The 21,778-nt window shown below is 38.9% G+C and overlaps 1 protein-coding gene across 3 annotated transcripts in view; it reads right to left on the bottom strand.

The window, feature by feature from the left end:
* Positions 1-1,907: 1,907 nt before the first annotated feature.
* The window catches only part of gnb1a (guanine nucleotide binding protein (G protein), beta polypeptide 1a), a 30,052-nt gene continuing 10,181 nt past the window's right edge, over positions 1,908-21,778 (bottom strand). Inside the window, exons 1-11 of one of the 3 annotated variants that reach the window (XM_006785360.2) lie at positions 14,588-14,635; positions 13,176-13,282; positions 12,516-12,554; positions 12,282-12,388; positions 9,362-9,425; positions 8,478-8,640; positions 7,318-7,384; positions 6,771-6,972; positions 6,112-6,328; positions 4,384-4,499; positions 1,908-4,233 (exon numbers count right to left, since the gene is read on the bottom strand). In XM_006785360.2, coding sequence (XP_006785423.1) covers positions 4,393-4,499; positions 6,112-6,328; positions 6,771-6,972; positions 7,318-7,384; positions 8,478-8,640; positions 9,362-9,425; positions 12,282-12,388; positions 12,516-12,554; positions 13,176-13,232 — 1,023 coding nt within the window. In that variant the 5' untranslated portion in view covers positions 13,233-13,282; positions 14,588-14,635 and the 3' untranslated portion in view covers positions 1,908-4,233; positions 4,384-4,392. Of the gene's footprint in view, positions 4,234-4,383; positions 4,500-6,111; positions 6,329-6,770; positions 6,973-7,317; positions 7,385-8,477; positions 8,641-9,361; positions 9,426-12,281; positions 12,389-12,515; positions 12,555-13,175; positions 13,283-13,852; positions 14,001-14,587; positions 14,636-21,778 lie in introns of those variants that run through there. The other 2 variants (XM_006785362.3, XM_006785361.3) reach the window with 2 other exon arrangements.

Raw genomic sequence — 21,778 nt, 5'->3', positions numbered from 1 at the left:
TGAAAGTTGTGTCTTTAACAAATAGAAAAATCCAATCTGGCAAAGGAAAAATAGTCTTGGTGGAAGGGTGGCTGTTAAGAATCCATTTTTAAGGAAGTGAAACGGGGAGAAAAGACTTGATACAGAACAGAACAAAAGCAAGCCAACATCCAAACCACAGCTTTGAATGTCCTTCAAGAATCCCATAGAATTCAGCCTATTCCTGAAAATTACTTAAAGAAATTACAAAAACGTATAATATTGACTTCCAAGCTCATTAGAATTGTACAAACTCCGGTTTTGCCTTATTTCCGTGTCTGTTTGAAACATGTTTCAAAAATCGCTGCACCCATTTCCCATTTTCTTAGAAAAATATGAAGAAATGAGGTGTGGCTCAAGACTTTTGCACAAAAACAAAAAATAAAGAATACTGTGGCAATTGTTACACACTTCAGTGTGCTTCAGTCAATCAGTACAACTTTACAGAAGTGGGAAATAACGGAGTACAAATACTAGAATTCACATTACTTTATGTTACTTAGGTTTAACATGTTTGAGGGAAGTTTTTATTTCCATCAAACATCATTGAGCCTAAATGGAGGGAACAATAACACAGAAAAGACAATGCTGTTGGTGTAGCCATCACCGGAGCTTATCACATATGTAGAGATAAAATACAAAAAAACAACAACATATAATTTATGCATCATTCACAGCACTATACTTACCAGTGGCTAAAGTGGAGCCTGTGTCGTACTTCAGGATCTAGTTCGCACTACAGAGACACATGCTGTGGCAGGTCAAATTCAAATGCAACATTTCTAACAGCTGGACAGATGTCAGCACACACACAAGCCATTTGTATGCAGTTTGACTCAAGGTGTGTTGTCAGCTAAAGGTTCAGCTGCTGCATTTCCCAGGGAGAAAAAGAAAGAAGCAAAGAAACCTCAGAGATGGAGAAAGATAAAAAAGACAGGATGGGAGGTGGAAGAAATGTTAGATTTAAAGGTAAGAACTGCTCAGTGAATTTAAAGTAAAGCACTGCTTTGGACTGAACACCACAGTGACTGTAGTGTTCATGGTCAGAGATTACATCAAGGGTACATCAAGTGTAGCAGAGATGAATTAGATGTAAGTGATTAAGCTTCGATTCATTTACTGAATCTTTATACCAACTGTGTGCTGTGTAGTAAAAAGACAGTATAAACAGTATACCATGGAAATCAGCCAAGACAGCTCGTGAAACATTTGCTTGAATTCAGCTGTGTAAATCCACAAAGAGCAGTAAACCTCAGCAGCAACACACTTCAGCTGATCACAGGCTTAATCAGTACATTTTGATGTAGTATTTGTTTTTTGCCACTTGTTTATCAAGTTCAACATGTCATCAGAAAGACCAGACTCGGTAATTTCTTTGGAGTTGTTACAGATGTGCTGACCATCTAGAAGGAAAACTACTTGCTCATGGTCACGCAGTCTCTGCCACATCCACACAAAGTAATCTGTATTTGTATTTCAGATGTCTGCCCAGTAGAGGGCAGTAAACGTCAAGGATTATAACCAAAGCATGTACATCATTAGAAGGGACTCGGATCATCCATCGGTGAAGCAGGGATCAGCAAGTGTGAGAATATACCGAGTAAGTAATATGCAAACTGCTAACACTGAGGGAAATGCTCTTTAGCAAGGCACGCCACTTAAGATCGGCGTGTATAATTACGCTGATGTTTTCAGCAAGCGTGGACACGTATGCTGCTGTTACTCAAGCTGGGAATAGTCACAGTATGCAATTTCATTTTTAGTCTTCACACTCAAACTCAGAGTGGCACTACAAGAAGGTGCCTTCACACTCATTGTAAGTGCTGATGAACAAAAAATGGAAAGTGAGTGCGTTAATGACTGTACAGAAGAGGCAGGCTGATTCAGCAGTGGATAAGAAATTGTTTATTGACTTGAACATAATTACAAGGAAACCAAACAGTCTGCAACATTCTAGCTTCAGTGGGAAATGCTCTAAGTGAATCACACTCAACACAGTAGGTCATCTCAAACTGCTTTTTATTACATCTTAAATAACAGTACATTTTAATATAGTTTCTATCTTGCATCCAGCTTTCGGTTGTACACTGACTGACTTTAAAATTAAATACAAAAGGTGAAAAGGGAACAGTGGGGGTGCAGAGCTCTACAGTTATTTGATAGAGAAAGAGAGAAAAAGGAAAGGGAATTTAATTAATTTGTAATATTTTTTTTTATTTTGTTTTATTTTTTGCCAACTCCAGGCCTAACGCACAATTACAGCACATTTTTTTTGTACAGAATGTCGCAGAGAAAAAACAGAATGGAAAAAATGTCACTACTGCTAAAGAAAGAGCGTTTGTTTACAAGAAGGGAACAACAGAAACTTCTGCCATTCAGATGCTGCAAGATTTTTTTTTCCCGTTTTTTTTTTATTAAAGGACAGAAAAAACCTGTTATAAAATGTTTTCCTTTGTAAATGGAATTTCGTTTGCTACAGAAGGAATGAAAATTTTATTTTGTTCCATTGGAGATTGTGTATGTTTACGTGAATGAATGTACGTATGTATGTGTGTACAATTTAAACACTTACATTACTTTAATTTTTGTGGAATCCCTCCCAAGTATGGACCAAGTAACCATTAATGTCGCAGGGTTTGCTTCTCGAGTGCATAGCTTTGACATTTTAGTTGAATCGTGTATGCACGGAGTAGCCAAAAACAAAAAGGAGGAGAAAGAAAAAAAAAAAAAAAAAGGAAAAAAGGAAAAAGAAAAATATAAATACCATCGTATTGATATATTCAACAGGTTATTTTCTCAAAGAAAAACATCAAAAGGACTTAATTTCATATGCACCTTTTAAGCAATTCTACAGCATGCGATTCTAAGAGATAACCCACCCATGGCAGACAACCAAAATTTTTTTTTTTCGTTTTTAACTTAAAAAGTTTCAATATCATTATTTTCAAACATTGATTTATACAACATGTCATTCACAGAGTAGTAACTGCATTTCCAAGCACGGAATGGGCACCTCTGTTAAAAGAGAAAACGTCCGGATTGCAACCGGGCTAAAGTGGAGGTACTCTCTACCTGACCAAATCACATCACCGGTCCCAACCACGGGCAACAGAAACCAGGGGAAAAACAAAGGATAAGGAGGGGAGGGCATAAACAGAAAACAAACCAAAACAAAACGAGGGGCAGGGTGGATTATGATCTGATGGGTTAATCTTTATTCTACATTGTTGCCAGACAAAAAGGTGTAAGAATGGTTAAAATGTTTGGGTTTCTTTTTTTGTTGTTGTTGTTGTTTTCCGTTTTAAAAACGAGCATTCGTCATCATAAACAGCATGTGCTTGGTTAATTAACTTTTTTCCTTTAGACAGTATATATGCAAAGTTTAATTTTTGTGCAAACAGATTTGTGGACTACAATGGGGTGTGGTGTGGGACAAACAAACAAACAAATTAAAAAAAAAAAAAACCCAAACAAAAGACAGTAAAAGTATTACGGGGCTAAATATACAGAAGGGCCAGAAGTGGCTTTGAGGACTCCCTGTTGAAGCTGAATTCTCTCGCTTTGTTCTCCGGTGGGATAAAGCTGGATTTAAAATGACGCGATCTGGAGATTCTTTTATTTTTCCCAACTTAAAAACATTCTCTAAAAATGTGTAAAGACTAGGAAATAAAAGCTTTGATCCTCATTTTAAACATTAACTGACAGTTCACTGATCTACCTCTTCAACTAAACAGAAAAACAAAACAAAGAAACAAAAATAAACATGGTCAAAAAGCTATCAAGAGTTAGATCACTGCCATGTAATAACCTTCACTCAGACCTGTGCATAATGAGGACGCAGGACACATTTCGCTTGGTGATGGTGGTGGTGATGGTGGCAGCGGTGGTGGGGTTTTTGTATTTTCAGTTATAACAATACCAGACCATGGTCGTAGGAGGAATGCACAATTTTCCCCTCAGTTCCACTCTGAAAGCACTAAATTCCCCAAGCTTTTTTTTTTCTTTTTTTGTAGCTTAATGAGTGACAGACAATTGTGCTCTTTTAAATGAGAAGGAGACAGAGAGAGAGAGAGAATTTTTGCCCTTGATAGTTTTTTGGAGGGGGTGTTTGGAGTCAGTATCATGGTGTGTTTTCGAAAAGATTGGATATGCAATAAAATTGAACATCGTGATGTTGGAATGGTCTTCCACTCAACTTTGGAGTCCGGATGCCATCTGGAAAAAACAAACATTTTATCGTTATTACTCTGCAAAGTTACTGACTGTGCACAAAACTAAAATCATTTAAGCCGGTGCCTGCAGTTTCAATCTAAACCCCCAGATGGCAGTAAATATGAACTCTGAGGCGCTGGTGCTAACACCTACCTTCAGACTCTAGTTCCAGATCTTGAGGAAGCTGTCCCAGGACCCTGTTGCCACTGCCATGCCATCGTCAGTCACACCCAAGCAGCTCACCCGGTTATCATGACCGGCCAGGACACCTGCCAAGACAGCAGAGGATGAGACAAAGCACCAAATCTGCTCTGTCTGACGGGTACTGCAGGCTAACATAGACTCGAGAATAAAGATGCAGGTTTGGAAACTGATTACGTGATGAAACACTTTAGAAAAAGGTGAAAGAGGGCAAGATGAAACTTGTTTTAAACCATAAAGTGCAGAGTAGGCTATAAACCAGTTAGTAAAGGCTGATGCTGACCCAATATACTGATAATCAATACTCCATACACCAGTGGATCGAAATATTTAAAAAAGAAAAATTGTCTGCTAAGATGTTGGCTTCTGATTCCACTATGCAGTCAATAGATCAAGTATTCATGCCTCCATGGGGGCTCTTCACTACTCGAACAGGGGATGATTCTCCTCTCTCACCTGCTTACTATTGGCCTTTGGCTACAGTTTGGCTTCAGATATTTAATGGGGAAATATTACTTTACAGTATTCACATAAAGCCAAACATGCTTAACCAAGACATACGATACACTAATAACTAAAACATGTTACACGGTGCACATTTGGCTACAAAATATTTATTCCCACTCTGCTTAAACTCATCAGGTTTCACAGGGACAATGTGCAAGTGCAATTAGACCAGATTAGCATCTACCTTCACAAGTAAAGCTTTGCGCAGGAGCAGTGCGTTTCTGCTGACGCGTCTCTGATTTGCACCAATAGTGTTAGGTTTAATACTCAAAGTAATTTTTAATAGGCATTTTAATACACTCTCTTCCTAGTTTCCCAGAACGGCACTTATGATAGTGTCTCCCCTTATAGAAGCTCCTCAACAGTGTCTGCAGGCTATAAGGTTATTTGGTGGCTTGAACATATCCATCATTCCCTGACAACTACCACACAGTGAACTCTTCACCGCCATGTTGACAGAACTAAAACCCTCAGAATAGATGCAGCTGTATAAGCTGTAAGACAAACGCTACTTTTAATGCAACACAACAAAAGAACAAACATACTCCTATCAGTGTTTTCACTAACAGTTGCAGTAACTTCAACAAACTACAAATATTTATGACGCCAAGACAAAAATCTTCTGTTTGCCACACAGCCTGATCTAGTGATAATAACAACTTAAAACTATTTAAATGACTTTATTGCTACATACGGTGAATATGTCAATACAATGGTGATTACTGACTCTTCAACAAGAACTAACTGTAAAAGACCAACTGACAAGTTTGTGCAGGTACTGGCCACACCAGCAAAGTTGCAAAAGTGCTGTTAGCATGCCGGCTACTTTCATAGAATAATGCTCAACATCAGAAAATTTTAATTGCAAATATTTCTGAAACTGAAGCAACAGGTACCTTCATATTGTGAACGAGGAGTCCTGACCCTACCCTTCTGCCACTCTAATGCAGCACATGTGGAAATATTGACTTCATGGCATATTGGCGAGTCAGCATCAGCAGTGAATCAAATCATCAGCAATAATAATTTTAGGTTTTGTTTTTTCCTTAGAGGCTTCATAATGTGAAGATTTCAAATTATAGAAAAAAATTAATGAAATGCTGTGTTCACATTTGTCAATGAAGTATAATCACATTCACACAGCTCCAGTCTTTTGCTCCGTATGGTGCCTACCTGCACGGTCGGCCTTCAAAGTGTCCCAGACGTTGCAGTTGAAATCGTCATAGCCAGCCAGCAGTAGGCGGCCACTCTTAGAGAATGCGACAGAGGTGATGCCGCAGATGATATTATCATGTGAGTAAACCATCAGCTCCTGGTCAGCACGCAGGTCAAACAGCCGGCAGGTAGCGTCATCTGAGCCCGTGGCAAATGCGTTGCCATTAGGGAAGAACTGTAACAAAGGGCAGGAGAATCTAAAGTATTCTTACTTTTGTGCGATTTTTCAGAGTGAAGCTAATTATCTACACTTAAGGGCTGATATCACATACCAAATCTTTTTTTAGTGTGTCTAGTCATCACTTTTAGAGCAAAGCTTACTGAATACTACTTGCAGTACTATGTACTATGAAATCAAGATCGTTCATTTAAAACAAAGTCTCAACAGTTAGCGTTAATTGTTTTCAAATTGCTGCCTCAGCCTTTTTAGAAAGAGCTTTAAAGTTAAACTTAGCAAAAAGGTCAACACAAACAGAGCCAAGTCATCCAGTCATTTTACTCGACTTGCTCAAGAACCCAAGACTTGCTGACAGATCTGACTCTGTAATCCGCTGAGTGGCTTTAAGACTTGACACCCTGACATGACTAGTATATAAGGTTTCTGTTTGTGTCCTTACGCAGATGGCGTTGATGTCCGACTCGTGGCCAGTGAAGGTCTGTCGGCACATTCCTTCTCTGATATCCCAGAGCTTGGCCGAGGCATCACAGGCTCCAGACACAAACAGCCTGGTGTCGGGCGCCAGCGAGAGACTCATGACATCGCCGGTGTGACCAGCAAATGTAGTTGTCTGCTGGCCAGTCTCAATGTCCCACAGAGCACTGCAAGAAAACGCAAAGATGATTTACTGTCATTTACTCTGCAGAGTGACTGTTGACCTATGAGCAGAATCTAGCCCAGAAAGATGTACTAATTAGCCACCTTGTATTTAAACAGTAGCTCTCTAGCAGAAAGCACTACATGAGTGCATGAAATTAGGAACACTTTTATTTCCATAAATATTGTAGACAACCTAAAGAACTTACAGGCCAATGTGATGGCCCTGAAACCAGTAAAATATTGAAGCTCTTGACAGGTTGAAATTCTGACCCAACTGTTTAAAAGAAGAAAAAAAAAAAAGTGTACTTGATTGAACTGATCGCAGTGGTTGCAATATCCCAACTCACCAGGTGGTGTCTCCAGAGCTGGTGACAATCTGGTTGTCATCCAGGAAGCGACAGCAGGACAGGTAACCTGAGAGGAGCGAAAGAAACGGAATCAAAAACTATAATATGATATTTAATTTTGCAGAGCTATAAGACAAGTTTCCTCCCCTTATACTATGCACAGAGAAAGAAATCTCATCCCAAATCATCATCCCACCCTCAGAGAATGTTATGTGAGCTGGATGTGGGGGAGATGAATTGACTAATTCACAACCAGATAAAAAAAAGAAAAGAGAAAAAGCTGTAGGGCATCTCCTGGTTCATGACTTGCTTCCATAATTCTTCCTTTACTAGCTGGCAGAGTTTATAAACCCCTCCCAATAGCAAAGGAACTGGAACTAAAATGCTGACACACTTCCTGCATCATGTGACACTGATCAGATGAATGCTCCGCGCCCAAGAGCTCAACACTTTCAGTAGCTTGAGCTGGTATATGACACAATGGGAGACAGATGCACAATATGACTGGTATCTTTTGGATCTGAAAAAACATCCACAACATAATGGCTTATAACCGACTGGTTGTTTATAGAAGGACTTGTTTTTTGGTGGGGGATCTTTTATAAATATATACATACACACACTTGTATGGCTACATCCTATATGGCTGCAAAGTCTTGCTTTGACAAAAGACTTGCCAAATATTCAAAAGCATGTTACCATGACCACACACCAACAGAATCAGACGCACAAGATGAAACTACCAGTCTCACAACCACATTTAAGCCCAAGCAACAAAAAGTTTTAAAAAAAAGAGAAAAAAAAGAAAGAAAAAAGTAAGAAATATGAACTTCCATCTACTCAAACGGAGGGCCAAATTGAAACCTAAATGAGAAATGCAGTCTTAAAAATCAAGTGACTTGAGTCCTGCCATGACCTATACTGCCCCTGTCAGAGATTGCAGAACGCTGACAAATCAAAGCTACTTTGGGCTGCACTCTTTCACAAGGGGTTGCTGCAGCAGGTACGGCCACATGTTTCATTTGTCAGATTTTTACGCCAGATGCCCTTTCTGACATAACCCTTGAGGGATTTGTGCTTCAGACTGAACGGGAGACTTTTCCCAACATCCTGGGACTGACGGGTATATGGGTACAAGCTAATGGAAGCATCCTGCCTACCTGTGTGTCCGGCCAGCTCGCGGCTTACGCGCACATTTCCTTCACGGGTCTTCAGGTTGTAGATGGAGCAGATGTTGTCCAGGCCACCACAGGCAACATAGTTCCCAGAAGGGGCATAGGCGCACGTCATCACCCAGGAGGAGCGCAACGGGATGGCATGGACCTGAAGGAGAGGAGCAAGATTTAATATTAGATAGTATGCAGTGACAGATGGAAGAGAGGGAGAAGGGGCAGGCATGTGACAAAGTCTGTCTGCAGTATTAACTTAACCTTTCAAGGGCACAGTATTCACTATAAATAGCATTACTTGACACAAAACACTTGTGAATTGTATTACAATGAACTTAACATTTTGCAAATGGAAGTCTGGGAGTTATCATTATTTCTATTCTGACTTGATCTTGGATGAAAGGGAAAAGACAATAGTTCATTTGGAAATTTGGTGAAGGATGACTGTACACATCTTATGTTTAGACTACCCCGACCTCATCAGATCTCTTGGCCCCACTTTGTGTTTTTCTGTGTTTTATATGTACTGCTGACATCTAAAATCTTCTGCCCGTCTGTGTTTACAACTCAAGATTAAAGGATGGTTAGCTCTGGGTCAACAGAAGTTTTGTTTTAGCTTTCTGGTTTTAGAACAAGCTAACCAACTACGTGACATTTTATGACATCATCTCATCATTTCACGGTGTTTTGGTGTTATCAGTTTTAAAATATTATTAGAACGTATTGCTCACTGATCAAACCACAAGGAAAAAAAAAAAACTTCCCATACCAACGTAAGAGAGGATGTGTGTCTTTCTTTGTACATTTCACTGGTTAAACACCAGGAACTTAAAAAAGCACCCCAAATTGCTGACCATTTAAATTGTTTCAGTTACCTTGTTTGTGGTGTAGCTGTCCCAAATAATGAGTTTGCCATCCTGGGAAGCACTGACCAAAAGCCTGGTGAAAAGAAAGAAGAGATTAATAAAGGGAAAGACTGTCATCAATTTGAACTAGCAGAGTGTGATGCATATGTATATATATATATAGAGTACAGTTTTACCCAGAAAATGTTTATCCGTGACCTTCACAATACAAAAACACTGCTTAACACACGGTATGCGAGGATGTGGCTTGTCTTACTTGAACATTTTTATTCTATATTAAAGGGGTTTGAAATGATAGAACGGAACATTTCAGATGGTATTTAGACAGATCGTTTAGATTTACTTTTTTAAGGCGTTTCCAATTTATTGCATCCATATTTTGTTGCGCTTTAGGAATTAGGGGTAACAATGAGCCATCCTTTCAGAGCCAACACAATAGGAAAGCTATCACTTAACCATGTTTAGTAGTGTTGCCAGTGCTGTCATTTTCCTGTGAGCAAACAGGACAAGATAGAAACCAATGCAGGTCACATGATTCAATTTACTGTGTAAATTATGTGGGTGGTGAGATTCGGGGGGGGGGCTTGTTCAAGAACCATCATGGAAGCTAAGTGTTGAGCAAGTAAGTGAATAGACATTTTCTAGACAGATAAAAATATATCCATAAGCAACGAAACAAATGAAAAAAACTTGTGATAAATACATTTACATAATTTTACATGCAGAATGGATGGTGCTAATCCCAACTGGACTGATCTAGCAGCTGAATTACACCAATACTTTCAAGTATGTTTAGAGGAGCATCTTTAAAACAAAAACAAAAACCCCACTGAGATATATTTCACTTTTTGCTTTCAAGAGAAAGCTCCTCAGTACCTCTGTGACTGCTCTGCTATCTGGGTGAACCCAACAGGAGTAACCACAGCGATGGTCCCAATGCACACAGGACCAGGAAAAAGAGTGAACACACCAATGACTGCTGGGAATATGGAAATCTTAACTACTGTGCTGGCAGGAACACGCTCACATACGCACACCAGCAGATAATAAGTCTGGGACCGAAAGGTTTGTGCTGGGAATTCAAGTCCAGGAAAAAAATCATTACCAGCTTCTTGGTCTTAAAAATGACCACATTTGATCTGGGAAAAAATGTTAAAGAGTAAACTATACTAGCTTCATATCAGGCTGTGACAGAGTGTGTTAGCAGACTGCAACACAAGACTTTGAGCTGCTTTCAAGTTAGGGCAGAGTTCTGAGGGTTGAGAAGAAGCCACCAATATTTTCAAAAGCGAAAACGTGGTTTTTTAAAGAAAACACTGAAACTATTTAAAAGTTACCAATTGTGAAGCTCATAGTTCTTCGGGTCTGAGTACATGTCGACTGGCAGACAAGCACACGCAGCAAAGTGCACGTGTTTGGCAATTTTTTAGTACTCTTTACGAACAACTTCGTTTTCATGGCTTCCCAGTCATGCACCCATACCTCATTCTCATAAGATACACTTTTGTGGTACAGTTGTCTGATATGATACAACAGGAGGTCTGAAAATGCAATGAGCAGCAATAAGAAAGAGCCTAATATAGATGGCTAATACAGATGTTTTACATAAAACAACAAAATGATCCAACATGTGTTTAGGTAATGTGTTTGAGGATCGTCTCGTGGGACGAGTTAGTCACATTTGAGTACTCAGGATATTTCATTAAAAAAAAAAAACGCAAATTGCTTTGTTGAAGTCAGTACAAACTTCTACTTTAAAGTTGTTTAACAAATTACTTTATTTTCAACATGAAACCAGTGCTTTGTGTTCTCACATGCACTGACAAAAAGAAAGAAAAAATATACGGGGATGAATTAGCTCTAAATTAATAACTGAGGTGTTATTCTAAGAACGTCTAATACCTTAATATTTTGAAGAGAAAAAAAACTTACATTTTTGAGATGCATTTAGGCTTTTGAAAAAAAATATTCATGCTATTTCTGGGATTTAGCATCATATCCCTTATATTAAACTTTGTCTCTTACAGACAGTTGATGTTTTATAACAGATTCATAATACACTGAGGACTGCATGCTGAAAAATTACACATTATTGGCTGGTAAATGAAAGTAAGGGAAGGCTTTCTTTCTCAAACTAGAAAATTCACCCTAGTCTGGCACATGAAGAACCAACTCTAGCCTAGACTGCAGCTCAAAACATCTTTGATTGGGTAAAATCCCACAAACACCTCTTGAGGATAAACCATTGAGATTCAACAAATAGTAAGCTCTTACAGTGGAAACACCGTGTTAGATTTTTTTTTTTTTTCTTACTTATACGACCAGCAGGGTGATGAGATGAATGAGCACTTTGCAGTGGTCTCTCTGTGGACTGACGCACGGCAGCGCCACAGTGATTAACTTGTTGATTGCTGAGGTGAGAGGTGTGTACAGCTCTGGGGAATACACTTTCTGAAGTGAGGACTATTGCTTCATCTGCCATGGCTATGAGGCTCAACACTTGTTTTTAACAAAGACTGACTCCATTTTGAGTATTTTCCCTACCCACATACCACACCCCCAGTGCACACAAACACAAGCACAGCACAGTAGAAGCACTCCAAGATACAGTGATGCACCTGAAATAACCATTCATGGCAATGAGTGTGTTAATATTGTGCATGTGCACCAGTACAGTACACCACTGTTAAAATTTTACAACAGTGAGTACATGTTAATATAACAGACTGCAAAAGACTTGCTTTGGGATTCAGAGTGGGGTGAGTTACTGTGGAATGCCACGGTTTGAAGAGGACCCTCAGGAGGAAGTAAGCAGCACAAAGACAGCCAAGCAAGCTTTTATATCCATTTCCTGCATTTAGGCAGTGGGGGTTGGGCTGATGGGATAAAATATTTAGTTAATGGACAGAATGGAGTTGAATGAGATTACCTCGAGTCAGAGCCCCAGTGCATGGCATAGATTTTAGCCAGATGCCCCCTCAGTGTCCGTCTAGTGCGCATCTGAATTCGGCCAACAGGGTCAATGTTAGCTGTGATCTAAAAAAGGATCAAGATGAGAGAGAAAGTCACCTTGAGACCATCATGTATTAGTCAAAGTATTAAAAACCTTCCAACCAAACCATAAATTATGTCAAGTCAACATCATAACAACTATAGCTCTTACCTGAGACAGGGTAGCATCTGCACACGCTTTCCTGGCATCCTGAAAAAAGCAGACAGTAAAATTAGTTTAATATTAGTAAAATATTTTATGTGCAAATGGCATGCTTTCATGTCTGGGGGTTCCTTACTTTTAAAGCACTCTTTAAAAAAATTAACTACACTATAAATGTCCGACATCTTAAATGCACTGGAATGACGACATCCATTTAGTAATAGTAAATAAGAAACAATGGTGCAATACAAGTGAGATTAATGTAAATCAAGTTGGATTCCTGCTCAGTGGCATCCCACTGCAATGATGCTACTGAGGAACCTGAGCAAGCGTTAGCAGGCAGCTTTAACGTCTTGCCCACAGCAGTCATGTAAAATGTAGTAGAGAGACTCACTGCAGAAATATTGTCATCCCACAGCTATTTTTGTTTGCTAGTGTTAGTGGTGCTTACATTGATTTTGATCATGTGACAATATGCGTTACAGTACTGCTACAGGTGATAAAGCCTGTAAAAATGTATTGAAGCACTTTAATAGGACAAACTAAGAAGTACATATCCTATTATCACTACTAGTGTGAAACCTGGAGGTCACTGACAAATGTTATTTGGATTTATAAATCTACTTAAAGAAAACAAATGCAGGTTACTTCGGGGACTGAAGGACTTACTCTGATCTGGTTCTTGAGCTGCTCAGCCTCCTGGCGTAACTGATCCAGTTCACTCATTTTCCTCAGCTAATGGTGCGCTTCGCTCCGCCGCCTAGACTCTTGCTGATCTGAAGGAGACAAGCAACGAGATGCTCAACATACATTTCGCATGCTGCTTTCTAAAAAAAAAAAAAAAGTAGTAATGCAGTCAGCTGTAATACAGTACATGTGAATTAAACATATGGTGCTGACAAATTACTTTGACTAGTACACAAAATTTACATGTGATTCTGGCCAAAATGGAATGATGTTTTGTCTTCTGTAATGTATTTATGGACATGTTATCATTTTGTTAGTTACAGAAAAGCCGGGGATCACACAGTATCTTTTAAATCCAATCTGTGAGGCCCAGACAAAGTCTCAGGGAATCGCTTTCTAGACAGCTCAAGACTTGTCCTCGCCAGCTTGAAACTGTTACCTAGCAACAAGCACTAGGCAGCTACTTAAGGCTTAAGATAACAATTTTGAGGATGATGTTGAATTTGTTCTCTCTCCCCTCCCAAACGACAGCAAACCCTTGGGCAAACATCTGGCCACAATGAGCAGCTGATAACCATTTCTTCAGAATCAAGGCAAAAATACATTAAAACAAACAAACAAACAGAAAAAACACTAGGCCATGCAGGCCAAACACATACCCCCTACTGACTGCCAAAACGGAGCAAGGATCAAGAGTCCAGATATCAAGAAAGGAACAAGACAGACCAAGAAAGCAGCAGTTTCACTGCACTACTGAAACCCCAAGGTGCTGAGATGATGGGCTGGGACTGACAAAGCTGTCAACGTTCTGGCCTCGGGACTCTAAACTCTCCTCCAATGTCATCCCTGTAATCCTGGGACACAGTTGATTCAGCTCCTCAGCCAAATCCGGTTAAGACAAAACCTGCTGATGATCCTAAAAGCAGTGGCTATCTTGCTGACCCCAATCCTCTGGTTAACACAGACACTTTCACTATCCACAGAAAGATGACAAATTCGACTTCAAAGAAAAATACTATAACAACAATGAACCCTAGCTCAGAAATTCTACACTGACAGAAGATTAACTGAAGTGATACAATCATTGCTACTTTCAGCACCAATAAAAATTTAGGTGCCAACACAAATCAGCTGACCAATTCACCTGCTTAGTGGGGAGGAAAACAAACAAAAAAAGACCCCATCTCATTGAAATGTATTATATTTCAATATAACACATTTCAAACAAATGAAGTGATTGTCTTCATTAGGGTTTCTCCTATCTTCACTTCAAAAACACAAACTCAAGATTTTATAAAATTAAATATTTAAAGACAACAACGTAAGCATCATTACTCCCTGGTGTGTCAAACGAGCTAACGAACACTACCATCTGCACTGCAAACACATCTTACCTTCCTGTTTATCTGGGTTTCGGTCCTTTGTCCTAAAGAGTGTCGAGACCTTCTGAATGAACACTTTACCCTTCAGGCGCCTGACATCTTAGTAGCTACCTGTCACCTGATTGGCTAGTGCTGTAAATGGGTCTGCATCTAAGCAAGTCCTCTTAGCCCCCTAATCTTGATAAAAAGGTCTCATGGTAATATCACAGGCTAATTCTTGTCTTCTCTGCACTAACCCTTTAAGTAATCACGGGTAAAGAAACTAAAACTACCAGTGGACTTTTTGCAAAGATATTGCAAGTTCAGATTTTGCAACCTGAGCACAACTAAACTGTAAGACAAGCATTTGAAAAGCGTGAGGGAGACCAAGGATGCATCCCACTGGTTGATAAAGTCTAGGTTATGGTTAGTGGATGCACAACTGGCAACACAGCTGAAGAAAAGTCAGTACAGCTGCGATTAACCTTCCTATAAAGCCTCTGAATTAAAAAAAAAAAATCCTTCCATTTATTTATTCTCATTTTAGTCATTTCCATAAAACCTCATGAAAGATCCAATTCCCTTTAACAGCTATTGCAGTAAAACATGGTGGGCACTGAGTTTAAAAGAAAGGATTTGAGATTCAATCACTGCTGTTGGATCGTCCTTTTATGACTCTTAATGTTCTAAAAGTTTTTGTGTGCGTACAAAAGTGTTCTTCCTTTGTTCTTTTACAACAGTCAAACACCATTGTTGTAAATCAATACAATGAGCCACAGATCCTGCCCCCCCCCCCCGAAAAAAAACAAAAAAACAAAACATACTAGCTCCACTGCTTTCCCATGGCCTAGGAACTTTTGGGGTGAGTCTGCTGTGTGAAACATTGTTGGCTGTTCACACGAGCCTTCTTGCTTCCAAATCATCCACAACATCTATTCTAGCTACAATAATTGTCCAGATTTTAAATGAGTGTAAGACAGAGGACAATCCGGGGGGAACTCTGGAGCTCTTTGTCAATCTTTAACACATATGGTAAGTATTTTAAGCAGTTTCTGAATAAACTTAACTTTGTTCCTGCACATTTTTAAATGGGAACACAGACAATGTAAACATATTAGCCTTTTTTCATAATCATTACAGCGATATTAGATTTCTGCAATCTAAAAAAGGAACCTACAGGTTCAGATTTAAATAAATCCATGTAATCTACACAGTATACCGTTTTAGACTACAGATAACATATTGCATAAATAATATGCCTGTATGTGTAAAACAGAGCTGTATAATATGCTAGAACCATTCAAATGTGCAAAAGCTTGAGTTTAGTCCTGATGTTGCTCTCATGTGAGACCTACAGCTATTGTCATTTCTTTCTTTGTTTTTAGGGGCTTTCTGTCTTTAGCAAGTGAAACACGTGGAGTTGGCAGAGGTCAGGGGATCAATGTAGCGTGTCATGAACATTTCACGGTTTGATCCTTGAAAATTTTCTGTATGAATGAATTAAAATTTTGGTGTCTGAGCTCCAAAATAACAGCCTCTGAAATGCTAAATTTATTCAAATGGTAGAAATTTATAGAAGTCTATTGGCAAAAACATAATATCAAGCACTACTGGAGATTAGAATTAGCATAAAAAATGTGTGATTCAGAGGACTCTTTCCCCCTTTTGCTGGTGGTGGGAGTGTTGAAACCACTGGCAGCCCAACAGATAGAGCCTCGACTTCACTGCCTTCTCTTTCTGCCAGCTATTTTTAGAGAGGTGGTGGGGGAGGAGGAGTAGAAAGAGGAGGAGAGAAGCAGACTTCACATTTTCCAGCCACTCCTATCAGCTCCGACATCTCGAGCACAACACATTGACAAGGAGAGAGGAAGTGTAATTTGACTCCATACACAGAGACTTCATTGGTATTTCTTCTTCCCATACACAATGATCACAAATACAGCATCCATTTTCACAGCATACAGATTTATAGGTTTTTATCAGATGTCATCTCCGCTGGTGTTTCATTAAACAGTATAATATCTGATCCCCCCCCCCCCCCTTTTAGTTGATGAGCCTATATCTCAAAAAAATTCAAAAATATTTCATGCGAAGGAACAAATTTGTGGATTTCAGAGAGCAAATTTGAGTTTGCTCAAATTTAAATGAGTTAAATTTTAAATACAAGACGTACCTCATTAAAAAAGGCCATCATCTTTTTACTCTTGAACATTTTTCCCTTTGTGATTTTTTGGAAGTGACTATGGCAATACTAAGGAAAAAAATGAAAAAAAGTTGCTAGTATAATTTATGCCAATGACACGTAACACTAAATACAGAGAAAACTAATCAAAACATCTGATAAATTATCAAGTGTATGTCTTAATTAAGACATAATAAAAAAAGGCAGCACAGGTGAAGGGACATACACAAAATGGTCTAGTGTGAGGTGAGGCAGCAGATTTTGGGGTAGACAAGATAACGTGTGATGACAGTGTCCTCGTGCACAAGGGGATATAGACAAGAGAGGCAAACAGGAGGACAGAGCCAGATTAAACTAATGAGAGTGAACAAGCAGAGGACAATTGGGAGGGTAGCTGCTAATTAACCGCTTGGTAAAGGGGAGCAAGGCCCAATATGCTTCATGGCATCCAGGACTAACAAAGAAAGATTATACCTATCCAGCACTGGGTTTTTTTTTTTTGGTTTTTTTTTTTTAATCTTTCCAAAAGCCAGATATATTCCTATATACCTCATACTTTCATTCACAAATAAAATGCCAAAAAAGACAAGTGAATCTTATAAATAAAGACTAATGCACATATAAACAAATAAATAGAAACAATGTGGAAAGCCTGTACACTGGTGCAACAAAATACCTCTTCTAATTTCTTAAAAATGAATAAACAGGTATTCCAAATATAAAAAAAAAAAAAGATTTTTTACATTTCTAACTCTTGCCCAGCTGGGAGCCCAAGACAAAAAGCCATGTATTAGGCACAAAGGCAGGGTGGTGGGCTAAATAATTTACACCCTCCTGCCTCGATACCAGCTGCCCCACCCTTTTCTTTCTTCGGGGCTGCTCCCATCTCACTTGTCTTATTGTTCCTGCCAACTTGTCTCAAGGTTTTTTGTTTTTAAATTCTTGACCTTTAATGTGCCTCTTAGGTTGAGGCAGATTTGCTGCTAGTAGAAACAAACCGTATGAGCTGCAGCACGGTATGGATGGGGGCTGCTCTTGCTTGCAAGTCAGTTGGTAGCTGTCTAGCTGTTGCAGTGCCTTAGCTACTGATCATCTGTGTCAGCATGCAGCCTCCACCTTGATACAAATGCATAGATTCTCTAAGCAGGCGTTTCCTTTTTAAGGGTGTTTCCCTAGCTGTGCTCGTCTCTCTCTTCCCTTTGTCAAAACATTTAGCGGATGTGGCGACAGCACACACACACTTACAAATACACTTGCTCGGTGGTTTCTTCTATTACAATCGTGTTTGCCATTGTCCATTTATGTTTTTGAACCAGGCTATGGAAACAGGTTACCCTGGAAATAATAACTGGCAGCATTACGCTAAAGGTGAATACAAAATCGAAGAAGAAAAAGAAGCAGATCAAAGAGACCGAGGGGAGGGTGGAGATCCAGCAGGAGGCAGTGTGTTGAGAGCTACAACACCAGAGGACAGGCTAGCACTTCACACACAATTAGGTCAGTCTGACTTAGATTAGACCTGGCCTATGCTGGTAAACAAATAATCAAGACCGACTTAATGCAAAAGGCTAGGCTCTGAGGATGCAGTGGGGCAGGTCACTTGTAACCATCATGTCAGTTTCTGTATTTACTCTTAGCTTGGCAGCCCATGGACCCTTCCATGTGATGTCACAGAGTTATTACTGTAACAGCCATTACATTTAATGTTATGTTAACTGGCACTACAAGACCTTCCAGTACACTGCCTATTTTAGAATAGTGTAACCTGGATATTTTTTGTAACCATAATTTACAAATGGCCACTAAACATCCCACATGCAGGACTAAACAAATAGATACAAGTTAATATGTGTTATAAAGATTTTTATAAAAAAGAAAAAGGTTTGATTATTTTAGCATCCGCTGAGTCTAATGCTTAAAATCGCAAAGGAAATGTGCCAACCAAGGACTGAATTGTGCGTGGTCCATTTATTTTTCCCCTTTTTAAATAATTATGTTTGAATTTTAGTACAATGTTTCCTACAAAAAGAGAATTTAGTAATGGTGGTGCATGCTGCAGCTATAATTCACACATTTTGCAAACACTTCCCATGCAGGTATGGTAGTTGTGAATAAGGAGGTCACCATTCAATATCAAAATTCTCAAAACGTGTTTGTACTCATTTCCTTTGGTACTGTAGGCAGCATATAGGCAACAAGTCTACCAGAACTGAAGACGTATGGCTACAAGTGTTCCAAGTCTGTCCTAAGCTGTTGGAGGAGAAACCACACAAGCATAGAGGGGCAAAAACTATACATGGAAGAATCCTGCTAATGCAGCTGCCAAGATAGCTCTACTCATTGATAAGTCAGAGTCTATGGAGGGACTTTACTTTGGAGGGGGGTGGTGGGGTGATGAAAGTATGACAACTGATTCAAAAAGGCAATATGCAAACAATATTATCCAGTACTTCAAACGAGGAAAGGAAATATTTTTAGCAAGCATTTAAAAGACTGGCTCCCAAACCTGTTCAAAGGATTTAAGCCGAGTGAACTTCAATTCACAGTAACAACGCCCAAATCCTCAAATCCAACGCCAGGTCCTCAGCACAATATCCAACATGTTTAGCGTGAACTGGACAGAAAGATTAATTAGTCCAATACCCAATACATGTAAGTGGTATTTGACAAATACTAATGAACGTTGTAATTTTACAACATTTGTGTTCACAGTAGAATGTGTAGCTGAGAGCATTAAGACATTTCTTTGCTGCAGTTTTATTCTTACTGGGTGACAATGTTACACTACAGTCAAACAGACTGAAGTGTTTGCATGAAAACACATGCAGCATTACGCCAACAACCTATTTCCAGTTACGTGCTTTGCATCATTGTGTGTGCGGATAGTTTTACATTGCTAAAAATCACACCTGGTTTAAAAACGCAGGCTGTGTAAAAAAAAATGTCACCGTTGTTTCTGCACAAGTGTGAAAATAAAATCTGAAAGTTCCTGAAAATACAAATGTATATGCATATCATACCAAACCTACTCTCCCCAAAAATGTGATTAGATTCCTCTCTGATTTCAACATTTATATCTGGAAGGAAAAAAAAGTTTTATCTGGGTTCAAAAAGGGCAGATGGTTTCCCTAAAACCTGGGGAATGCACTTTTAGGAACAGCAACGGCTTTTAGAAAACTATGTGGAGAGGAGCTACCTTATTTCTTCCTGTGTCTATTCTTTAAACTTTACAGCATTTAAAACATCCTAAACCTTTGCTGTTTTACATCAAGTTAAGCCATCACAACTGGTTACACTGTAGGAGATGAGCATAATAAATGAGACATGCTTCAAGACTAATCATGTTAAAGGCATTGGGCCACATCAGAATGAAAGTAAAAGCAAAACTGAGAATTTTAACGTTCCACAACAGTCAAACATTTGTGTGACTGGTATGTCTACTGAAAAATATTTGAGGATTGTCGCAACTGACTACCATCACAGTACATCTTGACTATTTCTAGAACATTTCTGTTTCATTTGGATAACCAAAAAACAAAACTTTAGGAATACCAATTCAAATACGTATATAACTGTAAAACTTTCTATATTTAAATATGTTATAGTTCAATTTGTTCCAGTATAAAAACAGGCAAAAGATACAGTAAGTGCATGATTTTTAAGTCTTACTGGTGGGCGAGGGTCTGTCTAAGTGCTGTGAGGTAGTGATCCATTGTAAACGTAACTGAAACACAACCAGGTCACAAAGGAAGAAAGGACAAGGGGGGTGATGATGCAGTAACACAAGACATAAGGGAATAGCTCCTGGACATTTTTTAAAAGCTCCACCAATCTCATCCACTTTGTCATTTTCCAACACACCATTCAGCTCTGAGCGGCTTGTTTACAAGGCAGCTACAGCACTGTGGAGCAGGAAGTGATTCCTTCCCCTTCCCTGACTAGCCATCATCAGTATGAATGAATGCACTATGAAATGGTTTTCACACCGGTGACACGAAATACCAGAGTTTCAATACCATATTATTTTTAAGACCATTTCTGTTATTACTGCACTGGTGTAATTTATATGCCACATTCAACTTTCAAGGATTTAATAAAATGTATATAACTGTACTGACATCACATTTGATAATTTGACTTGGAAAAAACTAAAGTGAGATTTTTGCATTTTTATGACCATTCATTTTACTTTTACCAATATAGGGACACTCCTTGGTTAACACAAACTGTTAAGCATCTTAAGTGCCTTAGTTTTTAAGTTGTTAATGTTTTCTTTGCCATTACCATTTTTTGAACATACTTGAAAATAAGTCAGAAGGTCATGTAGGATGTTTGAAGTTGAATACAAACATAAACCGCTGATAACATCAGCAGAGTCACTAGGAGAAAGAGGAGAAAACCCCAAAATAAAGTAAAGTGAATAAAATGCTTAAACAGTTATAGTGAAACCCACCACCAACACAGGACTTGGTACTAGAAAAAAAAAGAAAAGGGGAGCATAACCACTTTTTATGTTTACGTAACTAAAATTAACATGCAAGATTAACTGTGGATATTTCTGCACTTTCACTTTATACTGTGCCACTAATGATATAAATTAGATGATGGGGAAAGGTTGACAAGATGGGGATTAGTCCTTAAATCACTGTTTGAGAAGGTGGGTTACAAATCTTTCTGAGTCTCAAGAATGGCTGAACTAAATATGAATAGCCTTGGGCCTCATAACCCATTTTGCTCCAATGAATGTAGAGTAAAGTCCTGAGGCTACAAATGAGTATGTATAAGATGGCACAGTTCTGATTAAGTGAGCAAGTGGAGGTGCAAAAATAAACTGAAAGATTTATTGAAAAGAAAAGAAAAAAGTACAGTACACAGACTTCAGTTACCCCAACAGTTTTGGAAATGTACCACAAATTCAACTATTCACTATTATCCATACTTTTTCCCCTCTGAAACACTCATACTGGACGTACACAGACTGATATCCCCACAAACAAGATATTTCTCTATGTATGCTTTAGAATTATAATATGTGGCAAGTC

Source organism: Neolamprologus brichardi, chromosome 20, assembly GCF_056152115.1.
Source record: "Neolamprologus brichardi isolate AB-2024 chromosome 20, ASM5615211v1, whole genome shotgun sequence".
Lineage (NCBI taxonomy): Eukaryota > Metazoa > Chordata > Actinopteri > Cichliformes > Cichlidae > Neolamprologus > Neolamprologus brichardi.
This window is presented reverse-complemented; position numbering and strand designations above follow the sequence as displayed.